We start from the raw sequence: 12,843 nt of genomic DNA, 5'->3' as shown, positions 1-12,843 counted from the left end.
TAAGTAACATGATATTTAGATTATGTAGAAGGGTGAAGATATTTTTAAAGTATACTTTTTTATTAATTTATGCTGATAAAAAATTATAATAATAATTAATAAATATTTTTAAATTGATATTTAATTAGTTATAACATTTTAATTATTAGTTATTTAAATTCTAAAACTTATAACTAAAATATTAATAACTAATTAAATATCAATTTATAAATAATTTATTAATAATAAAAAACTAATTTAAATATTTATAATTTTTTTAATTTTTAAAATAATATTTAATTTAGTATATATAATTAATTATTTTTTATTTATAAAATCAATTTTTATTTATAGTTTTTTTTATGACAGTTGAGTTAATACAGAACTTGTCATCTATTTTACTTAATTTTAGTTTATTGCATTTATTATTGATGTTAGGTTTGGTTGATAGTAATGAATGCCAATTATTTATTTTTCCTTATTGAAGTAACAAAAACAACATCATTGATGAATAATCAACACAACCTCAGGTGAAGAACCCAAACGAGAAACACGAGTTTTCATATAACCATTAAAATATTAATGGCGTGCTCGTGAGGTACACAAATATCTATTTTTCACAACTCTTCCCATAAGGGTTAAAAGAATATAAATTTCAGTATTTTTTTATATTTCTCGATTTATTAAAAATTCGTAATTATTACTCTAATGTATTATATTATTCCAACAATCATGCGAAGCAACTAGAACTAAAATAACATAGAGTTTTAATATTATATATAGAATTGTGTAAACATTCATAATGAACATACTTGACCCGAATAATTTAAAAAAAAATGTGCATGTGAAATATAGCAAAGAATATGTAGAAGAATATCTCGTAAGAATAAAAATGAGTTAGATTATTCCACAAAAATATACTTTATAGCCTGCATTGAGCTTAAATCAAACTAAACCTTTTTTTTAGAAATTAGGCAAGTTAAACTTCATAAAAACATTTTTTATTAGAAAAAACATTTTTTTATTAGAAAAAACATTTTTTTTAGAAAAAAAATATTAGAAAAAACATTTTATTAGAAGAGATAGACCTTAAATATTTAAATAGTCATATAACACATTTAACTAAATATAGATGATTTTTTTTATAGAATTATTATTATGTTAAAATTGTTTGAATGTATCAGTTATTTTTTTTAATTGTTAGGTATGTTGACTTATATTAAAGTTTATAAAGTTATTAAAGTATATCATTTCTTCCTATTAACAAGAAATAAAATAAAATAAGATAGTTCAAATGTATCTTAACTCTTATACATTAAATTTCCAAAAGCAATCTTTTTGATACCTAATCAACATTGATAAAGACATATAAAAACGTGATCATGTTATATTATTTTTTTCATGTTATAAATAAATATAATCTTAAATAAATTATTTTTTCCTACTATATTATTTATATATAATTAGGTATAAAATATGTACAATGTATTACATAATATAAAAAGAATATTTTTAGTGAGTTTATTTAGATTAATAATATAAGAAATTCACAAGTCTTTTTTGAAAATCTTATAACAAGATAAATTTATAATAGGACATACTTATATGCAAACAAAATTATAATAAGACATACTTTTATGTAAAACAAGTCCAACTTTGACAAACAACATACCAACAGCTAAGATTGGTTGAATTTTTTAAGTTATATATGTTTTGTATTTTAAAGTAAAATTAATTTTGGTTTATAGTCCAAAATTTTATGTCTTCTAGTTACTTAGAGTAAAAGAAAATTATTGAAATAAAGAATTATGAGTGTTTTTTTTATATGATAAATGAATTTTTAATAAATTAAAATATTAAAATATTTTATATTGATTTATAATATAGTTGGTTGAAAATTCGTTTGTTACATAAAAACACTGACTTATTTTAATATCTGACTTATTTTAATATTTTTTAGTATACGAAGAACATCTAAAGTTTGAATTAAAGATAAAAATTATATTTAATCATTTTTCTTATAACAACTATATTATCTTAATAAAATATATAGATAATGGTATGAACTTTTGTTTTGTAGGAATGGGCACATAGAGAAAACCAATGCATATGAGATATAACTCACTAAATTAAAACCACTAGTTACTATTTTAACACACACATGACTTGCATGGTGAATTATTGATATTGGCAAAACACAGTAGGTCAATATGCTCCACCATTTTGGTGTACCTTACTCATAATTGAAAGGCTTCTAAATAATTTTTAATTCATTGATGTATTTGGATAATTTTTTTTTAATTTTTAAGAAATTTAAATATTGAGTTTAAATTATTTAACTTTGAAATCTCTTATTTACATCAATCATAAAATAATTTCATTGGCGTGTATAAAATAAAAAAGGTAAGAAGATAAAGAGCTTTTAATTTTTATTTAACATTCCCTAATTAATAAAAATATGTGTATAATGTTTTAAAAGTTCCCTATTCAAGCAATATATTTTCTTATAAAGTTTTTCAAATCTTTTATGAAAAATAGTTACCCTCTAAAATTACTCAACTAAACTTTAAAAGAAGTAAAGAAGTTTGAAATTATTTCATTTGAAAATTAAAATAGTAACTTGATCCACTCAATTACAACTATAAGCACGCCAAATATAATATTATATTTATAAAGATTAGTGATGATGAGATATTCATAATCATACTTATATTTATTATTTATTTAAGAATTCCTCACGTTTCACATTATTCATAATTTCACATTAATTTAAAACATAAGATATTCTACCACCACCCTTTTCATTGGCTTTTCGATTTCTTGTTCTTGATGCTCCTCCGTAAAGCAAATTATTACACTAATTAAAAAAACCTTTCTTTCTGCTCGAGTAACTCGTGATGGTTATGAAATCAAAAAGCTTAATAACTTCAAATTTTAATATTATATGTTTTTTAATATCATTTTGTACATTTCTTAAAATAGTTTATTAATGCAGATAAATAACTTAAAATGGTTTTTAATATTAACTATTAAAATTTTTAAAAGAACCTTCTAAAAGATTGAAAAGAAAAGAAAAAGATAAGATAAGAAAAAATTATTATCTCTTCATTAAGTGGAAGCAATCACGAGTTTAAAAAACAAATTTCGAGAGAGAGAGAAATTAAACAATGGATTGTAAGAAATTTTATTTTTCTAAAAGCATTTATATATGTTCTTATAATGTGTAACTCCAATCAATAAAGTAAAGAGGGAGTGAGATTAATTTTTTTTTTGTATTAATCATAATAAACTTAAGTATGTTTTATTAACATTTTATCTATTTTGAATTTTATATTATTTTATTTTCTTTCTTTTTATATTTTTATTATTTAATTTAATCTCCTGTTACGTTCTATTTATTTATTTATATTCATGTTATTTGATTTATCTTTTAATTATATATGTGGTCTTATTTGTTTAATTTAATTATATCATGTAATTTCTAATTAGTCATGTATATTTATTTATATTTATATCATTTAATATATTTTCAGTTATACTGTTTATTAAATTTATATTTATGTTATTTAATTTATTTCAAAATGCCCTTAAATACATATTTAATTATATTCCAAAACCTTTTTTCTAAAATATGTTTTTAGATTGTTTTTCCTAAAAGAATTTTTTGTATTTTGGATTTTTTTTTTACTCAGAATGGGATTTTGATTTTGTTTCCAGATTTTTATTTTCGTAACACAATCATTTCTTATGGATTTACTTTTTTGAAATGTATTATTTTTAATTTCAGATTTTTATTTTTGAAATAAAGGACATTTTTAAAATTTAAAACTATATAGAGTGCGAGTTCAAAAAGATTGAGTGTAAGAGGAATTTATCCTTCCTATAATACTTGAAGGCTTCTTCTTCCTGCACCCTTACATATTTTTTCCTGCACCCCACAATTTTTTAAATTTTGAAATTGGCCTTAATCTTTTATTTGAAAAAGGATACCGTAGTTACCAGAAATAGGGATCTGGGAGTGTGTTACGGATTCATCAATCCAGAACTGAATATTTTTTTTTTCTGGATGAGGGGGTGTTCTGGAAGCAATTCTTACATAAATTATTGATTTCTGGATTGCTGAATCTGGAAGCCTGATTTTGTTACGGATTCATGGATTTGGAATGCTTTTTTTTAAATTATGGATTTCTGAATCCATAATGCATATTTTTGTTACGGATTGATGGATCCGGAATGCTTTTTTTTGAATGATAGATTTTTGAATGTGAAATGCATATTTTGAATTAGAGATTGGTGGATCCGAAATTTTACCGGAAATGCCAATCCAAAATTTTCTAGTTCCATAATCCATAATGCAAAAAAATAAATACAGTTTAAGTCCATTTTAGGGTTTTTAAAAAATAATAGGGATAATTTGATATTTGCATAACATTATGGGGGTGCAGGAAGAAAAATGTAGGGTTACAGGAAGAAAGTGCCATACTTGAATAACAAATCACTTGGGCTTTAGAAGGTGGGCCGAAACCCAAAAAAAGTTGGCAGTCAACTACTCTCTATCGGCATCTTCCTGCACCTAGGTACATTCTTCATGCACCTCCATTTCTCCTTTTTTTTTTTTATGGAACATCCAATTTACCTTAAATTCTAGAATTTGAAAAGTATTCTCAACAATTTAAAATATAATTGTATCTTGAATTGTAAAATTTGGAAGATACTTTTGTATTCTTAATTATCTTCTAATCACAAAATACTTTCAAAACTACAATTCAACAATTCAGATTACAAATTCGATTATAAATTGTAGAATTTGAAAATCAAAATACATTATATTTTGTATTTCAAACTATAGAGTTTGAAACATATTTTCTTTCTATATTAATTTGAAAAGAATTTTTGAATTCGAAATTTTCTTTGAAATATAAATTTTATTATTAATTATATAATTTAAAATAAATTTTGTATTTTAAATTCTATCATCCAAAATATAAAATTTTGTATTTTAAATGTAAGAAAAAATCTTTATATAGAAAATTGAATATGATCCATGTACCATTAGGAATGAGAGCAAGTTATGGTCCCGCCATCTAAATCATCTTGGAGTCAAGAAAAACGACTAACATCTCTTCTCTTTCTCTTCTCTTGGCAAAACGCAAAGGCAAAAATATAAAAATAAAATGTTTCGAATCTGTAACAGAACGCAACTACTTCTTCGCCACCATCTTCCTCGAAGCATTTCTTCTTCAAGGAAAACGAGCAATTCAACAAAGAAAAGCGTAGAGAATTCTCAAATTGCACCAATCCACGATCACCGCCACAAGCTCTCTCCTATCTCTCCGCAATCTTCCTCTCGCGCTTACGTCGTCGCGCTCTCCGCCGCCGCCATTCTCACCTCCGCCGCCTTCCTCACCTCCGACTACGTTCGCCACGAATCTGATCGCGGCGGAGAAGCCAATCCTCTCTACACGAGAGCCGAGCACGCCGCGCGCAAGGCCGCGGACTCCTTCGACCGGATTTTCCACCACGCCAGGCGCACCGGCGTCGCGGCTGCGGTCCTCTGGCACTCTCTGTGCTCGGTGCTGTCGTCAGCAAACCATGAGGTCCGCTCCGGCTTCGAGATTCGCGTCGCGGCCTTGCTCGCCGACATCGCCGCCGCGAACTCCGGTCGTAGGGCCGCGATCGTCGGGGCTGGTGGCGGCGCTGTCGTGGACTGGCTGCTGGAGGCCGTGGCGAAAGAAGGCGGCGGCGGCACTCAGGCGGAGTCCGCGAGGGCGCTTGCTTCTCTGATTTCGGACCCTAACGTGTCTGCGGCGGTGCTTGGGAGACCTAACGCGGTTCCGAATCTTCTGAGGTTCATATTTTCGTGCCAGCCTCGGCGTTCTAAGAAGAAGAAGGTAAATCATTCTTTATGTTAATTACTTTTTCTGTGTGAGTTGTTGTGGTGGTTTTGTTGCTTAGGCATTTGCAAACTGAACAATCAATTGGACTTTATTTCTAGTGTGCTTGATTACTTCTCATGAAATACATTCAGTTTGTTTGTTTATTCCTTGAGGATATTTTGTAAGAAGACTCAGAAGCTGTATGTAATCTTAGGAGTTGTCTTTTGAACTAGAATAAAGTGTATGACTGTCCTTTTGTATATTTCACATCTAATATTTAACATAAAGTTGTTGCGTTTTTAATGATGCATGCCAAAATCTGATCGTTGTTTTGTTTTTAACATGTATTTTCTTAGGAGTAGTGATGAACGCACCCCCGATTGTGGGTGGGGGGTATGTAGGTGGAAACATGAGAGCAAGTAAAAAGAAAAGGGAGAGTAATTAATAATGTGATCAGTGATGTGATAGGATAGAAGAGAAAGTGAGTGTATCACAGTAGAATTGTTGTTTTCTTAGTGCTGTGGCTATTCTAGATCTATTATATAAATGTAAGCATAGGATGTTGACGATAGTCTCTTTTCTGGTTCTGGCATTTACATTATGCAAATTTTTGTGGCAGCAGCATTCAAGACGTAGTGCATTTGATATTTCTGATTCTTTGAAAGGTAGGAGTATGCTTGTGGCTGCCATTATGGATATCGTTACGTCCAGCTGTGACAATACACAAGAGGTATCTTTTAATCCATCATTGCCTGGAAATGCTGAGACTAGAGACATTGCTGCTGCCCTACAAGTAATTGAGGAAGGGGGTTTGCACTTGGATGAGCCACCTGAAGGTGAAGATGATGGTGGTGGGACCGGAAGGAAAGGGATTGGGATCAAGATACTTGAAGGTACCCCTGTTCTAGGGCTTTCAAGGACCTGCAGTGATTCCTATAGTGAAGAATTGAAGCATCAAACTCCTAAAACTATCATATATCAAAATAAGTATGAAAATTCTCCGCAACAAAAGAATGTATCCTCTTCTGTTGTTCCTGGTCTCTGGGATGATTTGCACTGTGAACATGTTGCTGTTCCTTTTGCCACCTGGGCATTAGCAAATTGGGCAACAGCATCGCAAATGAATAAAACTCACATTCGGGAGCTGGATCGAGATGGACATGCAGTCATGGCTGCTTTAATGGCACCCGAGAGATCTGTAAAATGGCATGCAAGTTTGGTGGTGCGGTTGCTATTAGAAGATCGCCATACACCTTTGAATGAATCTATTTCTGAATGGGCTTCCAGTATTCTTTCTACTATATCTCAGGCATGCAAGCATGAAGATGTTTCTTTGGCTAATGTAGCTTTATCTGCCCTTCTCTTATCTGTTGAGAGGAGCCCTGCAGTGCAGAAGATAGTGATGGAGAATGGTCTTAACCCAATGAGAGAAATCGCCAAGCAGATGACAAAACATAAGCAGGTGCAAGAAGCAATGGCAAAGGCATTAGAGCTACTTTGTACTGGGGAGCTGCATTTGTCACTTGAAGAGAGTCAAAAATGGTCGGGCATTCTTGTACCTTGGGTTTTTGGAACGTTTTCCTCTGATACTATACGATCTTCAGCCATAAAGATTCTTTCTCAGATCTTGGAAGACTACGGACCAACATCTGTACCACTTTCTCAAGGATGGTTAGCCATTATGCTATCTGAAGTTCATAGTTCTATCAAGAAATCAAATGATAGTGGAACCAGTCAACCAAAAAGTGATAATGTAAAGGTATGCAAATATTTTTCTCTCATTCTGTCGAAATTACCTTTCACTATATCTGATAGTGCTACTTCAATTCCAAGTCTGCTTTTGGTGCACATTTTATCTGTGTTATCTTTTTGCAGACGTTAATCAATAATGCAAATATTGCTTCTGCTGCACAAGTTGCCAATCAACTATCCACTGCTGTTGTTAATCTGGCTGCTAAAAAAATGGGAATTACCTCTGGGGATGCATCCCCACTGGCAGATTTTCTGTCTCTGGAACCTTTAGCAGGACCATTTAAAAATTTAAAAAAAGATAATCTGCCTAAATTAGATGCTGCAGATTCTGCCGTGGCAACACTGAAAGGAATTAAAGCTCTGACTGAAGTTTGTGCTGAAAATTCTGTGTGTCAAGACATGATAGTTGATTTTGGGATTTTAAGTTTACTGAGGCGCTTTATGTTGAGTGATGATTATGAGAAACTTGCTGCTATTGAGGCTTATGATGCATCATCTAGAGCACATGAGGGGAAGGAGCGGATATCAAATGTAGATGGGAAACCACCTATATCAGAATTATATGATTCAGCCAGTGTTCGAGTTCCACCTACTGCTCATATCCGCAAGCATGCAGCTCGGTTGTTGACCATCCTCTCACTGCTTCCCAAAGTCAAGAAGGTCGTCACAGCTGATGAAACCTGGTGCAAATGGCTTGATGATTGTGCTAATGGGCGAATTCCAGGTTGCAGTGATCTTAAAATGCAAAGCTATGCCAGGGCAGCACTTTTAAATGTGTTTTGCAATGACCAGCCTAATGGAAGGAGTGGAAATAGTGGTCCTTCTGATGGTGGTGTAAAAAATTATAGGAACTCATGTCCTCGTTATGATGACATGATATTCTTGATAAATTCTCATCTTCCCCACTGGAAATGTCCCAAAGAAACAGATCAGCAAGAATCTTTATCAAATGTGATATCTCTGGCTCCCTTTGCTGATAATGACAATGGAATAGAATCCTGGAATAACAACAACTGCTCTATTTCTAATGATTCAACTAAAAGCAACCCAGATAGAAATTTGCCTCCACTAGACATAGTTTTTGTCCACGGACTCCGTGGTGGGCCTTACAAAACTTGGCGTATAGCTGAGGAAAAAATCTCTACTTCACCACACTTGGTGGAGAAGATTGACGAGGAAGCAGGAAAGCTTGGAACCTTTTGGCCTGGTGAATGGCTTTCCAGTGATTTTCCTGAGGCTCGGATGTTTACCCTAAAATACAAGGTTTGTCTTAGTAAAGTTGGGGCATATTTGCCTTAGTAAGATGAGATGTTTCGGATATGAATTGCATTCTTTTTTTTATGTTAGTTCTATCACCTTTTCTAGAGTTTGTTTCATGGGTGGTTCCCTTTACCTCCATCTAACTCTTTAGGTAAATTCTTTGTGCAGACTAATCTCACACAGTGGTCTGGAGCTAGCTTGCCTCTTCAGGTTACAATTTTAAAACACATCATTATTTATTATCTAGAAACATCATTAGCTTTTACTTATCTACCATGCTCTGCTTCTTAGTCATGTGGAAAGTTGCTGATACTTGACTTTGTAAAAGTGGATACGGGGTCTCCATGCACTATGAGCCTTGTTAAGGATTATAGAGAATTATCATTTTTTATGCTACAGTCATTCTGGAATTGCCTTATCAGACAGACTTGCAAATTGAAATTTCCTCATCTTTTTTTTTTTGATCAGCAATGAATTAATAGAATTTAAAAGAAACACTTTAGGGGTGTTCCAACCCTTATACACGATGAAATTTCCTCATCTTGCTTGAGGCTAAAGCACCATTACACGGTTGTATGATCAGTTTGTTAGCATTTTATGAAAATATAAATCTAGACATCATACTAAGTTTTGACATGTGCTTAAATGACTGTTAAGAAAAGCTGTCCAAAAATGAACTCTTACCAAGTGAGACTATGAAGATCTAAACAATTTACTTGTGATTTGAGTGAAGCAGTTGTGAGAACGTTTCTTTCTTTCTATATCCTTTTGTTTCTTCATTATTAGTTTGTTATTTTTGTGTTTCTGGTTTGCATATCACGGGTATGTATCATAGCTCTTAAATTTCTCTAAAACTATACACTACAGATCTACAACCAAATTCTTAAATTCCTCCCTGCATGTATGGTTGCAGTTGGCAATTTCTCTTGCATCCTTACCACTGCTTTCCTTTCACTTACCCACTGACAGGCCTCTTTGTTTTCTAGTTCAAATACTCATTTATTTTGAAATTTGCAGGAAGTTAGTTCTATGCTATTGGAGAAGCTTGTTGCGGCAGGAGTTGGGAATCGACCTGTTGTTTTTGTTACTCACAGGTTAGTCTAGCTGCCTATGAGTGTTCAGATTATTGAACTTTTGTGCACTCATTGGTTTACTTACTCATTTTTATGATTGACATGCGTCCTCTGAAAGTGCAAGTAACTTCTGCTTACAAGAATATTTCTTTCACTGTTGTATGTTATTGTGTGTTTCTCTCTCTCTCTCTCTCTCTCTCTCTATATATATATATATATATATATATATATATATATATACACATGCTTCTAAACAATCATCAACAGTTAGATTAAGGGAATTCATGCATATCACCTGACTATTGCTTGTTTTCAGGTATATTATCTTAATGTTTTTTGGTTTGATATGCTTTTAGTTATCAATCCGTCTAATATACTACTCATTTTTTTTTTATCTTACTACTTCTGAAACTATTTGTTTTTAAATCTTCCTGCAATATTCAATTCTTTGGCATTAGTTCCTGAGTATACTTGGTTTTCATTAACAGCTGCTTCAGTCTATTTGTACAATTTTTAGTAATCCCTGTAAATATGCCTTTTTTTATTTTATTTCAATCCCTTAGTCCCTGAATATTTAGGCACACCAGCAGTTAACAGTAACACTATTTAATGACAAGGAACTAATGCTAAAAATTCAATATTACATCGAGAGACTATTTAAAAAAAATTAAAAGTACTAAAATAGGAAAAAGTAGTTATGTTATAGGACCTAACTCATATTTAAGGCATGCTTTAATCATAATTTGTTCTTTCAATCACTCTTTCAGTGGCACCACCTCAAAATCTTGAGGTAACAATTATATGCAGAAGGGTTTTAAATTTAAGAATTTAAGTCATGATTGATTCACAATCATACAGAGTTTTAGTTTGCAACTTTTTTTTTCATAAATGTGAACATGTCTTACTTATACAAGAGAACTTATACCTTACTTTGATATAAAAGTAGCAAAAAAGGATGCAGAACAAATTAGTTCTGTTGATTTTTACGTGTGTCTGTGTAATCTATTTTGCTCTTTTTTGGCAAGAATTGTTGTCAGGTGTGATGGATGCATACGTCACTTTGTATGTCTTATGAACAAGTGGTGACAAGTATTTTTGTTGTTTGTGTCTCAACTGTAATTGCTTTTATTTTTCCAGTAAAGAGTTTAGCCTATGAGTCCTTTTGGGACAATGTCAAAATTAATTGTTTATTTATTTATATATTTCGTGTAAATTGCATTTTTCAGATGCCTTTTAATCACCAAGTTATATGTTTAGTCAAACTGTACCTCACTTTGTTTTGCATATGTGCTTTTCTATTGTTTGCAGTATGGGAGGTCTGGTTGTAAAGCAGATTCTTCATAAAGCAAAGGAGGAAAGATTTGATAATCTTGTGAAAAATACTATGGGAATTGTAAGTATTGATTCCTTAACTAAATATATGCTTAAAATATGCAGGGTTTATTTTTATGTTATTTTGGTTGCAGGTTTTTTATAGCTGCCCACATTTTGGTAGCAAACTTGCAGATATGCCTTGGCGAATGGGCTTTGTGCTTCGTCCAGCTCCCACAGTTAGTATTTGAAGTTACCTACCCTTGTTCAACAATAGATGTTGGTTAACCTATTTCCTATGCAATTATATTTGCTACATTTGAAAGAGTGTTCTGCTCTTGCTTTTTAATGTTTAACAGATAGGAGAGCTAAGAAGTGGATCTTCAAGACTGATAGAGCTTAATGACTATATTCGTCACCTTCATAAGAAGGGGTTGCTTGATGTCCTCAGCTTTTGTGAGGTAATCAGCAATTAAGCTATTTGGTAGTATCTATTCCGATGTTTTTTTCTTGAGTTTGAGTTGTGAGTGACTGCTTTTTGCAGACCAAGGTAACTCCAATAGTTGAAGGTTATGGTGGATGGGCCTTTCGGACCGAAATTGTACCAATTGAGTCAGCATATCCCGGATTTGGGGAATTAGTTGTAAGTATATTGTGTAATTCTATCTCATTTTATAAGAAAAGGAAAATGAAATAAAGAGTAAAATATTTTGTCCAAATAATTCATTTTCATCCAAGCTCTGGCCTTTGATCTCCCTACCCTTCCCAGCATCCCAGTTGCAAAAGGCAACTCTGAAAAAAAAGGTTCCTTTTTCACTTTTAAGGAACATATAATGCAGTAACTGATGTCATTGCTATTTTAGTTTCATGATTTAAGATAATCACTAACTTGTGGTTGCCATGAATTGATTGCAAAATATTTACGGTCATCAGAAAAAAAAAGTTTTCTGTTCCCTTCTATAAATTTTTAGTCCATAAACTATCAAAGAATGGTTGGACAATGTTGATCTGCATGTCCTGTTAGATGCAAGCTTTTAGCCAAAGGGATACGTTTTTCTTGAGAGACTCCAATGACATAGGATTTGAAACAATAGAAGTCAATTCTGTCTGTGTGACAATTCACGATTTACAAAGTATTTATGCGACTCGGTTGCAATATTTGAATCGACCATACTTTTTTGTAGTATTATAGCAGTTTAAGCGTTTTGTTTTTCTGATTTGGCTTCAAATTTTGAAACAGGTATTGGAGTCAACAGATCATATAAATTGTTGCAAACCAGTGAGCCGCTTAGACCCTTCGTATACGGAGACGTTAAAGTTCTTGCAGAGATTAAAAACATGCCTTGACTCAGCTTATGTTTCCGAAGAAGAGCTTAGCTAGGTACTTCAACTTGACACAACAACAAAAACGTCATAAATCCAAGTTTAACATAGTTAATGAAACTTGAATGTGCAAGCCTTCTATTAGATATGGCTTGCCTCAGCTTGTACAGTTTCCCATTCATCAACCATTCATTTAGGGGTTGTTGTAATCAGTGTACATAAATAGGAAAACACAAATATAAGCCTTGTATATTTAAATTCTTCATCTA

General features: G+C 31.9%; 1 protein-coding gene across 4 annotated transcripts; it reads left to right on the top strand.

Moving 5' to 3' along the window:
• The first annotated feature begins 5,027 nt into the window (after positions 1 to 5,027).
• LOC137816475 (uncharacterized) lies at positions 5,028 to 12,843 on the top strand. Of its 4 annotated transcripts, none has more exons than XM_068619625.1 (10): positions 5,028 to 5,870; positions 6,521 to 7,614; positions 7,731 to 8,870; positions 9,036 to 9,077; positions 9,885 to 9,961; positions 11,249 to 11,333; positions 11,407 to 11,490; positions 11,611 to 11,712; positions 11,796 to 11,894; positions 12,492 to 12,843. In XM_068619625.1, exons 2-10 carry the CDS (start codon positions 6,529 to 6,531, stop codon positions 12,630 to 12,632), a joined length of 2,856 nt encoding a protein of 951 aa, XP_068475726.1. In that variant the 5' UTR covers positions 5,028 to 5,870; positions 6,521 to 6,528; the 3' UTR covers positions 12,633 to 12,843. The 4 variants fall into 4 exon arrangements, with proteins under 4 accessions (XP_068475726.1, XP_068475725.1, XP_068475724.1 ...); XM_068619624.1 differs by having other exon boundaries at positions 6,478 to 7,614; XM_068619623.1 differs by having other exon boundaries at positions 6,475 to 7,614.

Source organism: Phaseolus vulgaris, chromosome 1, assembly GCF_000499845.2.
Source record: "Phaseolus vulgaris cultivar G19833 chromosome 1, P. vulgaris v2.0, whole genome shotgun sequence".
NCBI lineage: Eukaryota > Viridiplantae > Streptophyta > Magnoliopsida > Fabales > Fabaceae > Phaseolus > Phaseolus vulgaris.
This window is presented reverse-complemented; position numbering and strand designations above follow the sequence as displayed.